This window comes from Larus michahellis, chromosome 6 (genome assembly GCF_964199755.1).
Source record: "Larus michahellis chromosome 6, bLarMic1.1, whole genome shotgun sequence".
Lineage (NCBI taxonomy): Eukaryota > Metazoa > Chordata > Aves > Charadriiformes > Laridae > Larus > Larus michahellis.
In genome coordinates, this window is record NC_133901.1 from 53,542,989 (window position 1) to 53,565,829 (window position 22,841).

General features: G+C 46.6%; 1 protein-coding gene across 1 annotated transcript; it reads right to left on the minus strand.

The window, feature by feature from the left end:
- Positions 1-2,558: 2,558 nt before the first annotated feature.
- On the minus strand, positions 2,559-19,370 carry DRGX (dorsal root ganglia homeobox). The gene is made up of 6 exons (XM_074592101.1): positions 19,337-19,370; positions 16,625-16,722; positions 16,273-16,374; positions 13,427-13,599; positions 12,983-13,095; positions 2,559-2,824 (listed from the first exon to the last, which is right to left on the minus strand). The coding sequence occupies exons 1-6, from the start codon at positions 19,368-19,370 to the stop codon at positions 2,559-2,561; spliced, it is 786 nt and encodes a 261-aa protein (XP_074448202.1).
- Between the last annotated feature and the right edge of the window lie 3,471 nt (positions 19,371-22,841).

Consider the following 22,841-nt stretch of genomic DNA (forward strand, 5'->3'; position numbering starts at 1 on the left):
AAAGTAATTTCCTGAAAATCCTCAAGGACAGAAAATTTAATCAGCGTAACTACTTTTCAGATGCAATGCTGTTAAGTATTCTTAATTTGCTCAACAATTCACTTATTTATGTACCTTTCTGGAGGAAATACGAGTTTAATCAAACAATTAGATTGAAGAGTTAGTGTACAGAAGGGCTGAAGTTCAACTGAATGCAAGGTAATTATGTTGAAATGAAGTTGGTCCTGCCTCTTTGGAGTGGAATATTTTTTTTAGTCTTTTTTTTTGGGGGGGTGGACACAAAAAAAATTATGATTGGGAAGATCACTAAGAAAACAGTGATTTTCTCTTCTCCAACCACTCCCCACAGCAAAGCACACAGCAATTTTATTTTGGTGGAAGAAAAAGGTTGCTGCTGCTGTTTAAACTAAGCCATAATTTGCAGCCAGGGAAGCCACCTCCACCTACAGTTCAGCAGAGCAACCCCTGAGGCCGGAACGCAAAGGCAGATCACAGACTACTGCACGTTCCCCCCACAGCCAGGACAGTTCAGTGTTGCCAAAAAGAACACATGGTGTGGCAAAAGTAAAGCAAAATGACTCCGTTTGATGAATATGGGCCCTGTTGGAGTTTTGTTTGTACTTGGATCCAAGGACAGACCCAGCACTGCCCTCCCCAGTGGCTTGTTTCCAGAAAAAACAAATCCTACCCTCCGGGGGGGGATGCCTGGTACCCTTCACTCCTGGAGCAATGAAGGTGCTTGGTGCTACGGAGCCACCCCCTGAAGACCAGGGCTTCCACCCTTTCAATACCTTTGATACCAAGCCGTGTCCAAGGTGTGCACTGGGGGTATGGGAGGGTCTTGTGAGAAGTCCCAGGTCCTGTGACTGAGATCACAGGCTGAGATCAGTCGGGTAAGGTAGAGAAATTTTTGCTTACCTGGGACTGCCCTTCCAAATACATCCTCAGGCTCAGATCCTGTGTGAAGCCAAACACAACCTAGTGTAAAAGCAGATGCCAGCAGATTGCAGGAGGTCCTCAGCACAACATGCAGGATCAGCCCTGCATGAGGAGTGGCAGAAAAAAACTTGCACTGGTAAGTGGAAACCCATGGGCTCTGCTAGTTAAGATTCTGTGCCAAAATCAGCCCATGGGTTAAAACACTTCTAGGGTTGTAATGCAGAGCCTCTTGTTGGCAGTCGGACAGACCTTGGCAGCATTCTCATGAAGGACCTGCTCTGAAGACATTCAGAGCTGACAGGAATCTTTCCACTGGCCTCCATGTTGCTTGGTCAAGTCTCAGAGCAGTGGTTTCACTTTGTTCTCCAGGGACATCTGTGGACAATTCTAAGGAGTCTGAAAAAGGTACCTAAGAAAAGCAAGCCTGTGTCACTAAGTTTAAATCTGCATCTGCGTTTCCCATGGAAAAAATGTGGGTCACCCCAGATAAAAAATGCCTGCTCTAGAGCATCAGATCTTAGTCTGCTTTGATTTGGGGAGTTTTGGGTCAGAGGTAAGACTGTATTGCCTGAGGCATCAATTTCTCCTTTGCACTGTGGCCACTCTGTAGTAATTAAGACATTTTCATATCTAGATTCATTACAACAAGCCTTCAGTGAATGGAATAGTCTGATATTGGATGGCATAAAGGAATAGCCTTCCAAGTTATATTTCCTTTTTATTAAAAACACAACATGCAAGGACAGAGTTGCAGTGTTGCAATGCAGGATTATTTTGGTTTACAGTCTTTCTTTCCAAGAGAATGACGCTAATTACCTCATCTTTGTGCAGATCTAGACATAACTGCACTCTCCATTAAATACCAGCGTTACCGTTTGAAGCTATGAATGGTGCTCTGGAGTCACGTGTCTTTTATGCCTAACCCAGGGAATGGCAAGAAATACAGACTAATGTTCACATAGAGACTAGTGCAAGTATTTCATTCACAGGTAAACTGATCTCAGCAATTTCCCAGTAATCTACTCCATGGAGAGTTTTGCTTTCGGAGAAAAGAAGAGAGAGGGGAAAAAATTATGAAGAGTTTCATTCTATTTTCTGCTCTCTTACACCTTGCCTGGCATATATTTTGTTGAAGTCAAATGCCATCAGAAAGAAGCAGGCCAAGCTGGTCTATACCTGCGTGTTCCTTCTCCTCTGCTGTGCGCAGTGGGGTAAATGATGCCTGGATGCCTCTTCTGCCCTGGACCTCAGACATCACGTCTGGAAGCGCTGCACGGCTGCCAGCCCTCCATCTCACACGGGATGGGAAGCTGAGGTTTGCAGGAGCAAGCCAGGATCCTGGGCATTTTGATGTCCCTGGGATGTGGAGGAGGGGCTAAAAACAGTTTCACAAACATTTCCAAACACTGATAGTGCCGATAAATCAGGGGAATGACCCTACAGCGGCGCAAGAAAAGCAAGGATGCGTGAAAGGCAGCCAGAGAGGCCACTCAGATCTGCCGGGTCCCTGGTGGCCCTGTGACGTCCTGCCGGGGCATGGCCACACTGCAGTTCAACCCGCAGCAGAGCCCCAGCGGCAGGTCCCTGCCCTGAGCCGGGGCGCCGGCACCAGTCCGACCTCATACGCTCTTCTCTCCTTCCATGTGCTCCTTGGACGGAGAGGGCTGCTTGTCCTGGCTGCCCTCGGGGCTGGGTTTGGCAGGAGGAGTGGGGCTGCTGCTGGCAGCGGGCAGGAGGTTGGCAGACTGGAGCACAGCCTCCGAGTGCTCCCGGGCCTTCATGCGCAGCGCGGCCACGCTGGCGGTGCGGTTGCTTTGGCAGCCGTAGGTGGGCAGGAAGGAGAGGCCCATGGGGTCTGGAACGCAGCACGAGCACAGCGGGCTCCCTGAGGAGGAAGGAGACAAGGCACCATCACGGATGGGGAAGGTCACGGGGACTGTCTCACTGTCCCCTCCATGGTCCATCTGGAGAGGGCAGAGATGGGGTTGGCGTCTCGAATGGCAACAACCCCCTCCCCTATTGACCCTTAGTGGGTGCATAGATATTCTCTGGATCAGGGCTAGAAAAGCTAGATCCCATTCTGCTGAGGCCCACTGTGACGGACCTTACACTGTGAGTCACACAGAGTGAGTGAGGGCAAGCAGAGTCAGGAGCAAGCAGTGAAGTTTACATCACACATGAGATCTCCCCATATGCAAAGCTGAGCTCGTCCCCTGCTCTCATACCAAGCTGCTGCCCTGTGGCTACCATCAGCCCCATGCTGGAGGTGTCCCCTGCCCTCCACCTGCACACTGAAGCCTGATCAATTTGGGCAGCTGGATTTGTTGGATGGGTGTGGGGTTCCCATCCCTTATCTATGCCTGAAAGATTACTGCAGAGAGAAAGGTGAAAATATCCTGGCTATTATGCAGGAACTAATGACCTTCTCCTATCTCACTGTCAGATGAGACAGGCTTTTCCTTGGCCCTGCCAACTATTGGCATCATGTCTACCTGCAGGAGTCTGTTCTACTGTCATCCACCCAATGTCTGTGCTGCTTAAGGATGACACCGTGAAGAGAATGGCCTCCAGAAGTGAGACAAGGCCACATAAAACTGCTGCTGCTGACATGGCTTAAGAGTTCCACCAGAAGAGACGGGATAGACCATCTCTACCTTGTCATCTGGGAAACATGGGCTGTTCCAAGCCGGCAATAAAACACTGGAGAGACGGTGAAAAGGATATTCCTCTCCCTTTGAGCCAAAAAAGCTCCCATGCAACCCACTGACAAGAGGCAGTCCTCACTCCACCAGTCGCCTTCCTGAGCTGGACCATTGGAGGCTCTTCCCCTGGCTTACCTTTGATAATCCTGGGACTTGGTCCAGTTCCCAAACAAGTACACCTGGAGGTGTAGGATAACCACTAGGCAGGACGCGCAGTCCATCCAAAAAGCCACCCTGTTACCTGGCTTAGATTAATCTATTGAATGAAGGAGAATGTGTCAGAGGCGTAGGGAGGGGAGGCAGGGTGGGATGGCTGAGCTACTACTTTAATTTGCTCTCTGATGAAAACTGTTGGGTCACACCATTTTTAGAGGGGTCTCAGAGGCCACAGAAACTCTTCTTCACATCCTCTTCTATGCCCCTGGCAAAAGCCTGTCCTTTACTGATATGCTACCTCCCAGCAAGAAGCAGCCCGGCCGCGCACATCCTGACATGATGCAATGTCTTCCTCTGATCTTTCCAGGCCAAGGACTTGCTTTAATTTCTGCAGTTAATGTTTGAGTTAAATGGCTCATGACTAAGTGATGGAACTAATAACCTGCAGGGAGCAGGTAGTCTTTCTTTTACACTTCTGCTCTCGGTAGCAACGGGTCAGCACCCATCTGCTAGGGATGAAGGCAGACAGTTGTTTGCTTTTAGGATGTTGGCAAGACTTCTCCACAGCAATTGTCAGAGATTAGCAGCTTGCAGGTAACGTTCAGGACAAAAGTACTCTCTGCATTTTAAAAAACAGAATCTACAAGGGACAAGTTATTAACGTAACTGGAAAGTCTTTTTTTCTCGTAATACTCCTCTGACAGAGCACATGACAGCAGACCAACATTTCCATGGGTCCAGGCATTCAAATGAATCGCACAAGTAAGTCTTAGCACTTGACTAACATCCTCCATTTTTTGCTTTTAGCAATCAATCTTGAATTCTACAGCTGCTTTTAGCAGGTCAGAAGGAGGGTTTATCACAAAATCCACTCAGTAACACAACTTACAGTTTTTGCCACCACCAACGATGCTCATAAAGTCATTTTTTGCCCTGTTGAATCACAGACACTTCAGGGATGCTAGACAGCCTCTGTTTTAACAGGAGGGAGGAGAGGAAGACCAGTACTTCAGAGTCCCTGCAGTTTGCAGCAGGTCTTTAGCTGCAGAAGCCTCACAGAGGTCTGTTTTTTCATTACTATCAAGCCCCGCTCCTTTAAGGTTCAGCTCTGCAATGGGGGGAGCACGGGGGCCTGCCTGTGCATCAGCTGTCTTTGCGCCGCTGCTTTCTAACAGAAACTGCATGAGGCTTTGGAACACGGCTGTTCAGCTGCCGGGCCGAGGGGAGGGCTGGCCCCTCTGTGGTACCTAACGCGGGATCGAGCACAGACATTGTCTGTGCGGTGGGAGGTGGGGAGAAGTGGAAAAGAATCAGCTCCGTCCCCTAAGAATCATTTTCATTCCATTGTTAGAGAGGGATAAAATATTTATCAGTCTTCAGTACCAATCTAAGCTCTTTTTTTAATAATTAGACCTGATATTACCTAGTGGCTCTGCAACCTGAGGGTTCAGTTACCTGTGGTGGAAACTAGGCTACCTCTAGCAATAAGGCACCCATAAACCATTCCTTTCATTTTCACTGATGCTAAAACACTTGCAAACAACAGCTCACACCCAAAAAAAATGTGAAGTAACAAGTGTAATTTGTTCCAGGGTCTATTCAGGTAGAATACAGAAGAGTAGGATTTAGCTCTGTTTGTAGGTTGTAAGGGAGGTTGAATCTACCTTGCAATTGCTTGTGTCTGCAGGTAGTATGGGACTTTGCTGGCACGAAAGCCAAGAGAAACAATGGGAGTCTCAGGAGCCCAAGGTCTCCACCTGCCCGTCAGTCAGCCCATGACAGACAGAGATGTGACATTTCACCAAGAAAGAGGCATCCACGTATAGCAGACGCCAACGTTTTTTTACATCTTATTGCCGTAACCCTGAGCCCACAGTGGGGAAGGAAGGAATCGTTCCTACTTATTTGGGATCCTCGGAGGAGTTCAGGCACCTAGATCCCATCAAAATCAGTGAGGGTTAAGCCGTTAACCTTAGGGTAGCCTGATCCAGCTTTTGCTTACATCTATGACAGTCTGATATTACTTTAATGGGATGTGGATCAGGTTGCTACAATATGGACAGGGTACAGTTTTCTTTCTTTCAGGAACTTACTGCCTCCCGCACACAAAATTAAAATACACAATTAGATTTCCATTAACTTAAAGCAAATTCTGCTGAATTGATCTGAACCTCCTTGTATTCCTATATGAGATCATACTTTAAATGCTCAGCCTGAACATAAATACTTAATGTAATAAATACAGTCTGAAATATTTGATCCACTTGGCAGTTTAATTGATCTACTACAGAGACTGACAGGAAAAATTAAATTAGTTCTATCTTGTCTCTGCCAACATCACATTTCAATTGTAATGATATTTGATCTACAATTTTTGTTGCGGACCCTTTTGTGTAGTTCCAAGGTTTAGTTTCAGCTGAGAAGAGTGGGGTGGGAGTGGGGCCCATATTGATAAACAAGAATTGAAAATGCATATTTTGTATTTTAACAGTTTGCAGAATTTGATAGATACGCCCACTAAAATGCAAAACCCCAGTTGCCTTCCTCTTGCAGTGTTCGTGCATATCAGCATTTGATGTGAACAGCTGAACAGCAACCTGACATGGAGGGAACAGAGGAAAAATTCCCATTTAAAATCTTCACCTGTCAATGCATGCTGTTTCATTTGCAGCAAAAATATCACGCTTGAATTAAGCATCATTTTCTTCTAATAGCAGTCACATTGGCTTGCTTGAGCTCTAAAACCTCATAAACTCTGAAGTCACTTTCACAAGGTCAAGAGCAACCTCGAGTTCATAGTGTAATTTACCAGTGAGAGCTGATTCAAAGGGACCTCCCTCTTGCTCTTCATATATGATGCCAACACTGTCTATTGAAGTCTGAGGCATGAGCAGGAAAAACAAAACTATCTTTATCCAAACCTTTTCAAACTCTTAATCAGGAGGTCCAGAAGAACAAGCGAAGCCTGAACTTAAAGCCTGAAATGAGGAGGCACCAGATGCTCCCAGTATAATTTAGGGTAGCCTCAAGGCTGCTGAGGTTGTGCTAGATGGTTCCTCTTTCTACTGCCTAAGCTGGTTAATTGTGGAAGACACCCTGTACTACCCAGAGGCTGGAAGAGCACTTCAGAGCTGACAGAAGAGTCTAAATGTTATAATTTCACACCTCCTTGGCTATGTGCCCAGTGCAAACAACAAAGAGCTGATGATCTGGCTTAGTTGCTCTAGCAGGAGCCTTTTTGTGTAAATAACTCAACACTGAAACTGGAGGATTTCATCATCCTTTATTTGTGCCATTAGTACAGTTCCAAAAAAATAATTCAGAAGCCAGGACCTTGCCTGTTTGGACATGAAAGCTGGCAGCAAAGCTCACAAAAGCTGGGAGAACACAACCGGTCCTTTGAAATACTGTCAGCTCAGCAACCGTTTACCACTCTTCCCTTTCTTATCAAATACACAATCTGACCCTAAATCCTGCTGACATGTGTCACTCCAAGAGGGGTCAATAGGAATCCCTGCCCAGCTAAAGTCCGCTAACCTAATCTAGGTTTGTCCTGAAGGAACAATCCAGCACTGATTTCCTTCCCATGGCTCCTAGGGCTCCTAGTAGCTGCATATTTCCTAATATTTGTGATAAAGACCAAAAAAAAAAAAATCTACCTGCTAGAGTTGGGGACTTGTGGTACAGGAATCAAAGTCGTTTGCTCAAGGTCTGTGCATCTGTAGCAAACTAAAGAAATATTTTAAATTCTCAAAAGTCACAGTGGCAGGTAAACTAGGGAAATGCCAAACAGAACCCACTTGATCTATTTGCTTTATTACATAAGAAAGGTCAGTAAGTCCATAATCAAGAATAACAGAAAAAATAAAGGACCCCAAAAGTTTTTATTCCTGTTCTCTGGTCTTAGGGTAAGCAGTGGCACTTCCATTCAGGAAACACCAGTTCAAGGGTAAGTTAGGTCCTTGGACACTTTTTCTCAGCCTTGGCAACGGGAATTGCCCAATGGATTCGGGCAAATTCTCTTCGTCTTTCCATAACAGAAATTGAAATGTAATGGATGTGCAGTTCTAGTTGTTGTGGGTTTTTCCTGGATACTGCAATTCAGCCTTCCTAATATGAACAACAGCAACCACAGCAGCAACAAACCATAAAAGAACCTAATCAATGTTGCCCTGGAATATCCACTTTGATGTGCATAATGCAATCCTGCTTCTCTATCAGTGGTGTGGAGGTGCCGTGAAAACCAACTGAGCTATAACTTGCACAGAGCAGAGCTGTGAGTGAATTATGAAAGTAATTCCCTGGCAAGTGTAATTATTTCTCTCCTCATACACTGCACTCATCACAGGGTCTGGGGAAATTTCAGTGGAATGTAACAGACACACTCTTGGCCTCAGCCACCAGAATGGTACAACACTTCCGCTAAAAACCGGAGATTCTTGTTTACACCCATTAATAACATCTTCTACATTAATGAATTGCATTCATGCTGTCATCCATTAAGAAGGTACTTTGAGGTCTCTCTCTGCACAGAACACTAGCTTCTCCCGATGACTCTATTGTTATACAGCCCATAAATAAAACAAGTATTTTCCCTTCATATTTGAGGTCTGCAATTAAATCTACTAAATGGACTGCAGATGCATGGTTTACAGTAAGTGATTCATCTTGGAAGATCATGGAAATGTCGGAGTCACCACAATGAAGTAGCATAGTTGTCAAATTAGGACAATTTCAGAGAGTAACAAACACCAGAAATTTCACCTATGCAAGCCAACCTTCTTCATGACTATGGACAATGGTGAAGAACTAAAACTCTGCAGCAGGAAACCCTGTATACCACAGAAATTATAATCTGATGCTAATATTTCAAATGAGAAACTGTATTTCCTGAAAAAAATAGTATATACTGAGGTGACATGGTAGTTAGCAGATGCTTGCTACTAAGTACAGCCTCCAAAGTGCCAAACTTCAGAGAGGGAGAGGACTCACCTAAAGAAAGGAAAAGGTCTGTTCTATTACTAAATAGACAATATTTGATAGAAACAGAGAAAAACTGTCCAGTGGTAAAACACTCTTCTCTGGAACAGTCTATGCTCTGAATTACAGTTCTGATTGCTACTGTACAGCCGGCCTGCTTGCTTCACAGAACATCCTGCAGTGGTAATATCATCCCTTTGAGGGAAAAAAAAAAATCTCAGTTTCAGAGACAGCAGGGTTCATGGGGCATCGTGCTTAGGGAGAATAGCTTCTTCTCATTCATCGGAGCAGACCTAGTCTCATGCTCCAACAAAAATCCCCCATTTACCTAGAAGCAGCACACGTGGGGTTCAGGTGAGCGCTGCCTGTTGAAGAGTTGCAGAGCCACACAAAGCATGAGGCGAGCCTACAGTGCACTGCCCAGTCTTTCCAGAAGCAAAATTGCAGGCCCAGTCCCTGCCCCATGCTAGGCTGTCCTGAGATTTCTTGTCTCTACTAGACCAACTTCATCATCAACTATTACATCCTTACACCACAAATTAGACCCAGGAACCATATGCCCTAGATTCTTTAAGCAGCAGCCTTGGAAATCTGGGTCTGGAGCCAAGCAATCAAAGTCAGAGAAGGAGAAAGAGAGGCATTAGTTTCTTTACAGAAGACAGAGAACTCTCCGGTGGCAAAATGAAAGTAGTCCCTGAGAGCATAAAATAATTATTAATTAGTTATATCACCATCATCACTTGTTATTCACGGTATTGATTATTGATTTTAATTGTCTCCTTCTAAAGCATCAATCAAATGTTACTCACTGACACCAACAAAGTGTTGGCTCACAAGCCCAGCAAAGCACATCTCATCTCCTCGCTAGAATAAGAAAACAACGTAGACTTCCCAGTAGTACCTGATGTGCTGGGAGTGCCCATTTGTCTGCAGGCACCTTTTACAGCCTTACTGAAGGGTATGATTCCCTTTACTGGCCAGAATTGTTCTCCCAATGGTGGGAACATATCTATTTATGGGATCCATATAGGGGAGGTGCCTATAATTTGACTTTTCCATAGAAGAAAGCGGGGTCATGCATCCATTGGTAGTGAAATGGTGCTTTGATTCTGGAGCAACTATTCTGCATTCAAAAGCACAAAGAGTTCCTGGTAGTTTCAAAGCCTAGTCGGCACAAGAGAGATAGCAGGAAGAGCTCTTGATCACGTCACTCTTCAATAAAACTTGTAAAATCTTGGAAAACCTTACTGCTTACTGAATTTCTCCTTATCGAAACAATCCAAACACCAAAGAGCTCAGAATTTCATACCCTGTGCTGAGTTTGATGTGATTTAATGTGGCATGAAGTCCTATGCCCTCAGAATCACTGTGGCAGAGTCCTGTTGGCATTTCTGCTGCAAAATGGGACTAGATTCTCCAGGGAGAGGCTCAGGTCACTTCATCAAGACACATAAGGACACAGACTAATGCCCACCTAAATGTAAGTTAGTTCTTTGACAGGCCTGAAGTGTACAAATCAGCTCCTAGCTCAAAGGGGGAAATGAGAAACGAGAGTCAAACAAACTGAATGGAGCAAGACGAAGAAGGTCATATAAAGGTTTTGTGAACACTGGGTCTCTCCCAAGCCTTTCCTTCCTTCTCACAACCATTATCTCTTCCTCCAGACTGATATGAACTTGGTTGTGCTCTCCAATACATTGGTTTAGATGAACCATCATTTACCTGGTGTTTCCATACCAAAGAAAAACAAAATGTGAATCAGGCCCGTGATGCTTTTGGTCCGCTCAGAACCTCTAGAGATCATCCTGTTCATCACTGACAGTTAACGAGACTGAAGCTCAAGGTCTGCTGTGCATAGCCCCTACCCCAGCCCAAGTGAATTGCTCTTGGAGAAACAGGGAAATAGGAACTTGTGGAGGTGAGACAAGGAAAGAGGAGACAATACTCCATGTATAAATACCACAAGAAAGAAGCTACAATTTTTCTCTGCTTGTATAAATGAAATTTGCCACCTTACAGAAAAACAAATTCTTCCCCCTTAACCTCAAAGCCAAAATTTGACCTTACTGAGACCCAGCTGCAGAAGAAAAAGATCTTCCCTCAAAGTAACAACTCAGTCTACCAGTTCCTTGCAAGTATAACAATATGCTGACAGGCGTAGGCAGCTCCACAAAGCTCCTGGTAGGTGGATATGCAGGTATGCAAATCTATAAGAGGACTTCTTAAAATCAAAATATAGTACAAAATATACTACATAATCCCGGTCCTCTTGCACGTATCTGGAGATTTCCAGTGCCAGACAGGAAACAGAAACTGGGCATCTCAGCAATGAACTGCACGTGTAGCTGACAACATTCATCAAGAGAATATGCATGCATCTGAGAACTGACCTTCCCTATACAAATTACAAAAACCCCTATATTTACATTTGGGACCAATTTTTCAGGGACACTGCGTCTTAGCCTGGGCAACTGACTATATAATAAGTATCTCTACAAGAGATTCAGGAATAGGATTTGTCCTGCCCCTAAATTTTAAAACTGCAATCAAGCAAAAAGGAGCAAATTATTAATTTCTCAATTTAGTGGCTGAGCTGTAAAATCACAGAAAATAATATCTGGAAGTCTTCCAAATAAATAAAAGTAAAAAAAAAAACAAAACCACCCTCATGACATTTTTTTTTTCATTCATTTTTATTTCATTTTGTTTGGCGTCTTTTTATTGGGGTTATTTTTCCTAAAATTTAGCTACATTTAAGCATGAAACAAGCGATAACAACATATTGGTGCATTTAATTTTGAAAATGCTTAAATGGAAATTTTAAGGAAAAAAATCCCTTACTTCCATCCAGAATTATTCACCGAACACCACCCCATGTCCACACCTTTCAACCTGTCCGGGACTACATTTGACAACGAACAATCTTTTTGCCAGAATTTCGCCTGTGTCTACTCCAGAGAGGTTGCTCCTGCCCAATGGAAGAAGCCGATGGAAGAAGTCGAAAGTGTCTGCCCCAAGACCTCGCTGTCCCAGGGTGGAGATGAAGGGGACTCACGCAGTCCAAGAGCCACTGCTCTTTTACAGGGTTTAGGCTGACAGTCATCCTTTAAGTTTTAGGGTTCAGGTCACACCTGTATGGCTTTTCTTATTTCAAAATCACAGGTCCCACAACTATCAAAATAGCAGTAGCTGTCTGGTGTGTCTGGCTTCAGCTTTTTTAGAAAGACTGGAAGGAGGGGGAAGAGGGGACAGGACACTGGACTTAATGCAAAACTCAGCTGTGTCAAGCATTTGCTTCAGGAGTACACCTTGGCAATGCTGATTTAACTGGAAATACTCATGAAGAGCATGAGGAATGCCAGAGAACACAACGAGAGGTACTAAGAGAACATTTGTGTTCGTAGTGGAGGGTCTTAGACTGGGAAATGTTCCTCAAAAATGCACCCTACTGGGGCGGAGAGTAAATGTATGTGCCACTTTGTGCTTGGCAGTGCTATGAGGCTTTACATCCTATAAATCTATAAATCGAATTCATCCTGCTTACACCCTTAGTCTTACAAATTGTTAGACTAGGAACAGCTAATGGATCAGCTGGTGATTTATTTTTAAAAGCTGCACACTGCTGCTTTTTGGGAACTGAAAAGGATAGGTACCCTTTCCCGAAGCCTGGGTCCCAGGAATTACTTCGTAACCTCCCCTGTCCCCCTGCACACACTTTATTCAAGTTCTCAAAGGGGACCTACTGTTCGAGCAGAGGAAGGTCTGGCATTGTGCAGAGATGTACTGCGAAGGAAACCGCATGCGAAGAGCGGATGAGGCATCAGTAACGGTGCCAGGTAATGTATAATGCAAAAGGATGTGTATAACTAATTTATTAGTATAAATTTGACTCTTAAAAAAAAAGCATATGCAAAGAAAACTCTAAAAGAGCAAACCCTCCCTGCCTTGCTCCTTGAGACAAACCCTGACCTTACTAAAACTAACTGTCTGAGTAAAATGAAGGAGCATTGCCACAATTGATGCTACAAATTACAACAGAAGATTCCTGTACCTGCAGCATCGGTCAGTGCAGTTACTGCCAGTCATAACAGAAAGAAGGATCCATCATTTCCCAAAGGTTTCCCCGTTGCCACGAGTGGGACCATGCCGCTTAGCTTGGAAGAGATGCTCTGAGTTTATCCCTGAAGTTAAACAAAGCCACTTACCTTTTAGAGAGGCGACATGGGATAGAGCTTGTGCGTAGGTGGCTGTGTTGAGAAGAGTCCCCGGCAGGCAGGAAGGGAAGAAAGGTCCTGTAGGACCCACTGCTCGACTCAGGCTGATGGAGAAGAGAAAAAAACTTCCTTACAAAAACAGAACTAGCTGATTCCAAAGACGGCATGTGTGCATGCACACAAACACGCCGGTGTCTCAGCGTCCAACTGGATGGGACCAAGCCTGGATAACATGAGCCTCCCACAACCACCAGCATCTCCACGGGGAGCAGTGAGTTGCACAAGAGACAGCTCATCTTCTAATGATCTTCAGACTGTACCTGAAGATGCTACTGTGTGGGTGAAGGCTCAGCAGCAGGCAAGTCTGTATGTATGTACGTATGTATGATGCATGCTTGCCCCAGAGAGGCAGTTGATAATATGTATTACTCTCACCTCTGCTGGATCTCCAGGCCTTCTTTTTTATTTCTGGTTTGATCTGCTGGAGAAGGGGAATTTAAATTCCTCGCAGGAGGAGCCACCTCAGCCATGGTTTCCTTAGAGCCCTCTTGGTCGGAAGTACCCCGCTCTGTTTTCCTCCATTTAGCTCTTCGATTTTGGAACCACACCTGGGGCAGGAGAACAATCCAGGCTGAATACCCTGTTTAGCCCAATGCGATGCAAGGAAATTGTTACTGTAGTGAAATTGGTCATTCAGAAGCTTGGCTACGACTTCCTCTTATTTTGTGTCCCGGTTGTTATTCTAGTTGAGCCTTAGGACTACATTTGTATATGGAATATTTCTGTGTCTAGAAAACAAGCCAGGAATGTCTAAAGATATTCAAAAGGCATGTTAAAAATAAAACAACAGCTAAAAAAAAAGTTTTAATGTTACTGTGCCAGTTAACAAAATATTTAAACGTGTACTTGCCTTTATGCATACATTTAATTCTCACTGATTTCTATCTTTTAACATAAAGCCTTTTGTATAGGGATGGACTTAAATATGTATCTAAGCACTCTGATGAAACCATATGTAAGTCTTTAAATGAGCTGCTGCTAGAATCAAAGAGGTCAGAAATGAAAAGGTATGCATTAGGCCGTCTTATCCAGCCCATTTCCTGGAGAGGACTGATACTTGCTGTTATTTCTATGACATGTTTGCCCAGTCTGCATTTAGAGGACTCAAAAGGTGGTAGATGCTAATTTTGGAAGATCATTCTGCAGTTTAATACACACTGGTTTCCAAAACTTATTTTTTTTCCCTGTAACTCAACAAAAATGTCTGTGTTCTTGATTCTATCCCCCGACTTTTAGTCCAAACACTTTTTTTTTCCATTTACCTTGGAGCTGATGCTCTGAAAGCGCCTTATTTGAGGTTGAAAATGCCAAGCCTCTCTTGAGGTCAGGAAATCCACATTTTAATACGTGACTTCAAGTATAGGCGAGATTGTTATTATTATTATTCTCCTCCTACAACTCCATTTTAGTTAGCTGTCTTTTAATTGCACATATCAGCAAACGTTGAATAATGATTTTATCTATATTCTAAATTTAGAGCGGTTAAATGCAAAGCAAAATGCAGACACTTTCTTGCGTCTTAATTGAATGAAGGTCACAGCTATAACAACATTTAATTGAGCTATTTTTCATTATCATATTTTAATGACTTTGCACTGACAGTTCGCCTGCTTCTGAGGAAAGAGCATGATGAAGTCGTTTATTTCCCTATTTAGTTATTGTTTGACAACATCATCTTCGATTAAGACTCTGCTTTATAGCACATTAATCATATTTGAATGAGCAAGGGGTATAAATGTAAACATATCTCCCATCCTCTGTGTTTCCCCGTGTCCCTGCATGAAAGCAGGCTAAACAAATGCTTGCATCTATTGTCTGTTTGCATAATAGCCAACAACAAGGCTAAACACCAGTCCTCAGCAATCTAATTGTCACCACCCCTATCTCACCCTTGCACCTTTCAGGAAGAAGTTATGATCTTCCACTTCTGAATGCTCAATAATTGTCCCATTTATCTCAATTTGCAGTTCAGTCTTTAGGCGCCAATAGCCAAAATGGCATTTTTTTATTGTGTTTTTTTTTTTTTAAACCAGTACCTACAATGCAGTGGCAAAAGGAGATTTTCATTTCCAAATAATAATCAGTTTAATTTGCCCGCATATGACCAATGATTCATGTTCAGATTTAATAATCAGGATCGCATAATCTGATTATAGGAGAAATAATTTGTTTACAATCCCCAATTTACTGCGGTGAATTCCATTATCTCTCTTCAGCCATTGGGTTTTAAGAGATACTAACATGACCCTAGGGAACAAAAGGCAAGCTATTATATTTCCTACAATTAGATCTTTGCATAGTCTTAACCCCGAGCACCTAAATAAAAAAAAAATACAAAAACAGCATGCAGAAAAGCCCCATAAATAAAATTAATACATAATCGTATTCAAAAAATGGCTTGTAACTCTGTGGTGGATGCCTGCAGAGGTCTAGGGATCCATCTCTGACAACTACAGGACTGCTGCTCTTAGCAGAGCATGTACACACATGAAGTTAACCCTTGGATACAGAAAAACACCTGGATCAAACACAAAAAGGAGGAGAAAAAGTGAGGGGAAGGAAGCAAGGGGGGAAGGAAGCAAGGAAGGAAGGAAGGAAGGAAGAAAGGAAGGAAGAAAGGAAGGAAGGAAGAAAGGAAGGAAGAAAGGAAGGAAGGAAGAAAGGAAGGAAGGAAAAGAGTGGGGGTTGAAAGAGAGTAATCGTGGCCAATGGTATTTATTGGATCATATTAAAGGTGTGGGAATTGCTCTGCAGGCTCTTAAGCTGTCTAAATTAAGTGTTTAGAAAGAAGGCAAAAGGGAGGAAAGTTGAAGAGGTGCAGATTTGTTCCTGGCAGCTGAGCTCCCTGCCGTTGACTAACCCCATTGCTTGACAGTGGTCATAGTTGCTTTGGAGAATCACGTCTCAGCTCTTTTCTCCACACACACCCCCTCCAAAAGCAAGGAAATGGATGTGCATTGATGTAATTTAGTACCTTGGAGACGCGGACAAATTAGTGTAGAACATTATCACTAGTTAATTATGAATGACCGATTAATCAACCTAATCTAATATTCCACATTATGTTGATGTTATTAAAGTGCATCATGAAAATGACAGATCGTCTTCATTTGCGTTCTTTGGCCAAATGTGCACTCTGCAGTCATGATGTCAAAAAAAAAAAAAAAAAAAGTTTGCCAGTTTGAATACCCGAGAGTTAAATAATTCCCCAGAATGTTTACCTGCACCCTGGCTTCCGTGAGGTTGATTTTCATAGCCAGCTCTTCCCTAGTGAACACATCGGGGTAGTGGGTTTGAGCAAAAACGGCTTCCAGGGCTTCGAGCTGGTGGAGGGGAGGAGAGCAAACATCTGTCAGGGGCAGGGCACAGCTGGGAGCGGGGGCCGGGCCGGGGAGCTGCCGTCTGGGGGGGGTGTCCGTCCAGCTGCCCCAGGGAGGTTTCAGCGAGGGACGGGGACAGCGGGGCCGCCTGGGGCAGCGGGCCGGGCCGGGGGGTGCAGGCAGGGAGCAGGCAGGGACCAGGCAGGGGGCTACCGGGGTGCGGGGCAGGGGGCAGAGAGGAGCAGGCTCCTACCTGCTGCAGGGTGAAGGTGGTGCGGTTGCGGCGCTGCTTCCTGCGCAGGAACCCGTCGTCGAAGTCGCCGGCCGAGTGACCTCCGAAGGGGGCCGCGCCTGCGGGCGGAGAGCCGCGTTAGGGGCCGCGGAACAGCAACCCCCGCCTTGCCCCGGGGCGGGGGCAAAAGGGCCGGGAGCCGGGGCCACCCCGGCGGGGCCGGCGGCTCGGAGCCGTTCGGGAGCGGGAGGGAACGGGCGGGGAGCGCTGCCCTACCTCCGCGGGGCGCGGAGCCCCCAGCAGCTCGGCCGGCTGGGGGGTCCTGCCGGCACCTGGGAGCCCTGTCGACCTGAGCTCACCCGGCAGCCGGTGAGGGGCAGCCCGCCCCGGGAAAAGGGTCTTTTTCGGACTTTTGTGTTTTAAAAGGTCGAAGAGACGAGGCTTTGACCCAGGCATGGTGACAGCAGATCGAGCTCGTAAAAGGGGAACCCCGCCCCGTGCCTGGAAGGACTTGGGGCCGTTGGCAGTTTTCAGCCTCCGAGCAGCGGCCGAGCTGCCCCCCGTGTGCTCGCCCTCATCCCTGGAGGTGAACCCCCAACACGGACCCGGGGCTTCGTACAGCGCCGAGCACCGGGGGCGGCGGGAGTGCTCGTAGGGCTCGGCCGCAGCTGAACGGCCGGGACGCGGCAGCGGGGCTGGAGGAGGAACCCCCTGCCCTTCTCCGACGGGGGGTTCGAGGGACCCGAGGTGGAGATGGGGGCACTGGGATTTTGTCCCCGGTCGGAAGCCGGGGGAGAGCAGGCATCCGCGAGGATGCAAACCACCTTCCGCGGAGCAGACCCCGGCCTTGGCGGCTCCCCCAGTCACGCATCACTGGGGCCCTGGCTGAAATGCTTCACTCCCTTTCCGTTCGCTGACAAAACAGGATAAAAAATCCAAATAAAACCCTAAAATCTAAACCAAAACCAAAACAACAAAACCCCACGGAACTGAAAGGTGCCCAAACCCACAGAAGCATTGCCGAGTGTCTCCAGGACCCTACTTGCAGACCTGCCCGGGGGAGCACCCCGGGCCGGGCCGGCCACACCTCGGGGCACAGGGGCACAGGGTCGCCGCTCGTCTTGCGGCATCATTTGGAATATAAACACGGACCGGTCACCGCGGCCCTGGGAGGTGCTCAGTAGACAATAAAATACGGTCCTGGTGACCCCCAGAGCCCGGTCGCTTCTCTCTAGCACCACTGGGCCGCCCCGGGCGCCTAAACACACTGAAAACCGTGGCCGAAGAGGGCTTTTCTGTTGCCACTTCGGTTTGGGGGTGGGTGGGGGGTGGGGTGGGGTGTTTTTTTGGGCGAGGGGTATTTTTATTTATTTATTTATTTTTTTAATCGGGATGCTCTACGCTGTTTTCACCCTTTAGCAGAGCAGACCGGCCACCCCCCGGCCCCACTGCTGCCCACAGCGGGAGGCGAGCGGCCGGCCCCGGCGCGGCGCCCTCCGCACCCCCCACCGGGAGAGATTGCAGCCCGCCGGACCGCTCCCCGGCTCGGGCCGCCAAAACCAGGCACCGGCCCCTAACTGCCCCCGGAGAAACAAGCACACAAACAAACACACACAACCAAACAAGAGCACGTTTCCAAAGCTGCCTGCCAAAAAACAACGAACAAAGCCGGACGGGCCGGGGACAACTTTGGGGAGCGAATTTTCCATCCGGCTTGAGTCCGCTGTCCCGACGAGCTTAAAGGGAAGGTGACCCTTCCCCCGAGGAGGATGAAACGGCTGGACCACCTCCTCCTGGCAGCTCTACAGCGGGGAAAGCCCCTTGCTCGTCGTGTGATGCCCTTGCAAAGAGCGGGGCAGGGGGATTTTACCGGGACGGGCCGCTTCCCCCCGCCGTGCAGTGCCCGGGCAGAGCAGGACAGCCCGCCCGGAGCTGAAGTTGCGCGGCCGAAGCTCCGGGGATGCTCTGGCCGGAGGGAGCGGGTGCAGAGAGGCCTGGACATATGCGGGGGTGACACGGGGAAATCCCGAAAGCTACCATATTTTTAAAAAAGGAAACTAATAAACAACAACAACAACAACAAAAAAATAAACCCCTCCGATCAATAACACAAAGAAAAAATCCTCCCAAACATTTATGTTCCGCTTTTTCTTTTTTTTTTTTTTTTCAGTCCTGCCCCATCTTTCCCCATCCTCCCGCAGAATGTTTGTAAAATATCATTAAAGATTTATGCGGTCCCTTTGGCTGGAGGGAGGAGGCGTGACCACGTCCTGAAAGTGTCCCGATTACAGCCATGACACCAACATCTGTGCTGGGAGGGGAGAAAAGCATCTCTTTCGTAGCCTGAGGCTCAAATGCGGGATCGCTATCCACAGAGGGGAGGCAGGTGGCAAAATGACGGGGGTGGGGGTGTAAAAACAAGGCCTTTCCAACAGGAATCAAATTAAAAAAAGGGGGGGAAAAAATCATGCAATCCTTCTTTCCATCCTGTGACAAGAGGGGAAAGCTGGGCGCGGGGAGGGGGGGAGAAGGTTGTGTTTTCTCAAGGCAATAGATGATGCGCTTTTATATTTAGCAGTCTCTATAGATCTGCATCTTATCTCAGCGCGTATCTGTACCCCGGCAGCCTTGGAGCAAGTCAGGCCACAGTTTCTCCCTCTGTCCCCAGCGCACACACACGCACCCCCGAAGTTCACCTCTTGTACTTACGCGTCTCTGTGCGACAACACTCACCCTCTAGCTGCGGGGGGCAGTGGAAGTAGAACATGGCCCTGCGTCTGGGCGGGCGACCGCTGCCCGCCGCTGCGAGCCCGGCGGCAGCCGGGGCCGGGGCCAGCCCGCGGGGCGCGGGGCTTCCGCGCACCCCCTGCACCCACGCAACGGCACCAGCTCCCCAGCCGCGCACCGCCGAAGTGTCTCCCGCCGACCTGAAGACAGAGAGAGAGAGAGAGAGAGGGAAAGAACAGCATAGGTGAATAACCAGAAGAAAGCACCTAGAGAAACTCATTGATAATCCTAGATCCCATCCCAGAGGAAGCAGAGAAAGTAGTGTCTAACCCTATGCAACGAACTGAAAAAGCCAAAGGCAGAAAACTCCGTGGTAGGTGCACAGTAATCAGAATCAGTAAAACTTTGTTTCTTCTCTTTGGTTTCCTTTTTTTTTTTTCCCCCGAATAGCAGTGTATCTATCTCTTGTTCTTCCTTCCTTCCATCCATCCATCTATCTATCTATCTATCTATCTATCTATCTATCTATCATCCATCCATCCATCCATCCATCCATCCATCCATCCATCTAATTATCTCAGATATTCCTTTCCGGATCAAATAATTGCATAAAGAGAAAAAAAAATATTTATAGCTAAGAACGAACCGTTTTTAAAAAAAAAACCTAATTCTAAATTATTCTGCCTAAATGAAACAGCAATAAAACCTAAAAGCTGTCTTCTTTTTAAGCATCCAACACACTGGGAGCTGTGTTTGGGTTGAAAACCAAAGTCCTCGGCAAGAAAAAAAAACAAAAACATATTCAAATTTCTATGCAGTCACATAAAAAAATCCAGAAGGCAAATAGAAATAGTAATCCATACCTAAACCGAACAGAAGTAAAATTCACCAGTAAGGTTTGGGGGTATTTTGCACTGGAATAAGGCGCTGTGAGTTGTTGGCTGCAGAGACAGAAGGGCTCTGTGGAGTTCTGGAAGTGGCCAGATGTCTTTATATCTGTCTACAGCATGCTCTGCCTCTCAGCACTTGCCTTTATAATCTCACGCATAATTGGCCTTAATCTGATTATTTCCAGCGCTGTCTACAGTGAGTAACTTGGATAGGTCTATTGGGCCCTACAAATGGCCCACGTGGTGTGCAGAGCAGGGGAAAAAAAAAAAAAGGGAAGGAAAAAAAAAAAGATGAAAAGAAAAAACCCATCATTTCTCAGCAAACACCAGGAATGAGAACAGCAGCACCAAAATCCCATTATTTTCTGCGCGCTGGCGCTCCGGGGCTCGGCGGCCCCCCCCCAGCCCGGGGTGCCCCCGCCGGGCCAGCCCTGCCCCGCCGCCGCCGGGACCCCGGCGCTGACAAAGCGCCGATAATTGCCGCCGGATGGGTTTTGGGGGGCCGCTCTGCACACGCCTCGCCTTTCCAAGCGATCGTACCACGGCAAAGTTTGATTTTGTTCACAGCGAGGGGTCTCTGGATTTATGCTCGCTTCCCGTCTGCAAATGATATGCGGCGGGACCCTTTGCAATTACTTTTAAAATGCATCCGAGACACAGGCTCAGCGGAGAGAGATGGCCCTTGCCTCAGCCCGGGTGAAAATTAGACTTTAAAGTACCCAGATGAAATTTTCAAGTCAGGGACGCGGGATTGGATCAAATCACATAAACTGCAAAAAAAGCAAGTATAATGGCGCATAATTGGTTCTGTAATAGCATTACACAAGGATAATAGCCTGTTATGGCCCCCTGCACATTAAGTGCTTCCCTGGCGTAAAGCCTTTATGATATTAAAGGGGGAATATAATGATATTTTGGTTATTAAATGCGTGTAATTAATTTATGCACCACTGAAAATAAAGTTGGTATTATGACCCACTCAAGATGCATCAGAAGATGTAAGTCAGACAACTGTTGATAAGTTCTGGTGTCTATGTTTCGTCTAGACTGCTGATTTTATTTTGGAACAATTGCTTCTCCGGCAGACTACACAAATTTAATATTTTATAAACATTGTAATGTTCTGTGCAGGAAGGGCGAGCAAATCTACACAGGCTCTCTTAGATCTGATGGGAGTTTAAAGACATAGCACGTTCATACCAGAGCAAAGGAGATGGATACTGACGATACAGGTGCAGAAATAGATAGAGATTTAGAAGAGACGATGTGTTTGGAAAGTTATTCCGCATACATGATCTCATTAAATAAACACTAATAAGCTTTAGAAATATCTCCTGCTCTATCTGCCTTTCACACTAGGCAGAGATGAGGAAATTCCCCTAATGTATATTCAAGCTGAAGTTACATTTCAATCCTGTAAAGCATTATTTTAGCAAAGCAAGGAAAAAATTAATTGTGCCCGAGATCCAAATTAATTTGATCTGATCTGATCTTATCCATTTGCCTATAATTTTAGCATGCTAGTGATAGATTTAGAAAGCTGCATTCAAACATGTTTATATATACAAACACACACATATATATATATATTTACATGTATGCACATACATAAGTGCTTTTAGGGATATCGCTGTTTGACAACAGATATTGACTTACCATCCAGGCAAGCATCTGAACAGCAAAGTGTACTATGAATTGATACGGCTTTTACAGCACTGAGCAAGATGCAAGACCACTGTTCTCAGTCCGACTGCACTCCTTAAAATAGCAGCACAAGCTTTAGGTCGATTAATCTTAAAAAGAAGAACATAACCCAGAAGTACTGTCTGGATCTCCCCTGCCAGCCTCCCTACCCCGAGCTTTAAAATCCACGCAGGGCCAGTACTGGAGGATCCCTTTGCACAGAGACAGAAGTACCTTTTCCTTTTTCTCTGACGTCGGGAAGAGCGTGAGAGACCGCGTTTTATCATAAGAACCCCTAATAAAATAATAATAACTTCATTATGGTGCTCTCAGGCCTTGCTCTAGTGAGGGGGCTGCATTGCCGTTTTGGCTCCAAGACTCACTTTCCCCAGCAGTTTGAAGCCTGCAAGTTCAGCGCATTGCAGGAGGCAGAGCGGGGGAAATGGAGCAGGGGGAAGTGCTCCAAGTCGCTGCTTTTTAAATAGAAGCAGAAGTACCCTGAGCCGGGCAAGGGCTCAACTTTCTCCCAAGGAGCGGCAGCTGCAAAACAAGGAGATAACTAAGCAATATATAATCCCCCACCCCTCGCCAGTTCCGTGCATGTTTAATTTTAATGCCCGAAACGTGGGGTTGACATAATTAAAAGTTAGCGCTCCGGAGTCTTGGCCGCCGCTCTCGGGCGGCCGCAGCCCCGGGGGCGGTGGCAGCGGCGGCGCCTTTCAGCACCGCGGAGAGCGCCCGCCGCGCCGCGCCGCGCCGCGCCCCCGGCCCCCCCCCTCCCCGCGCCGGGCCCGTCCCGCGGGGGCGCAGCGGCGGGTGAGCCCCTGCCCCGGGGAACGGCTGCTGTCAGCGCTGTTTCTGGGGATCTCCGGAACCCCCTTTCTGTAGGCGCTTTCCTCGGAAGCTGGGATTACAGGGGAAAAAAAAAAACAAAACCC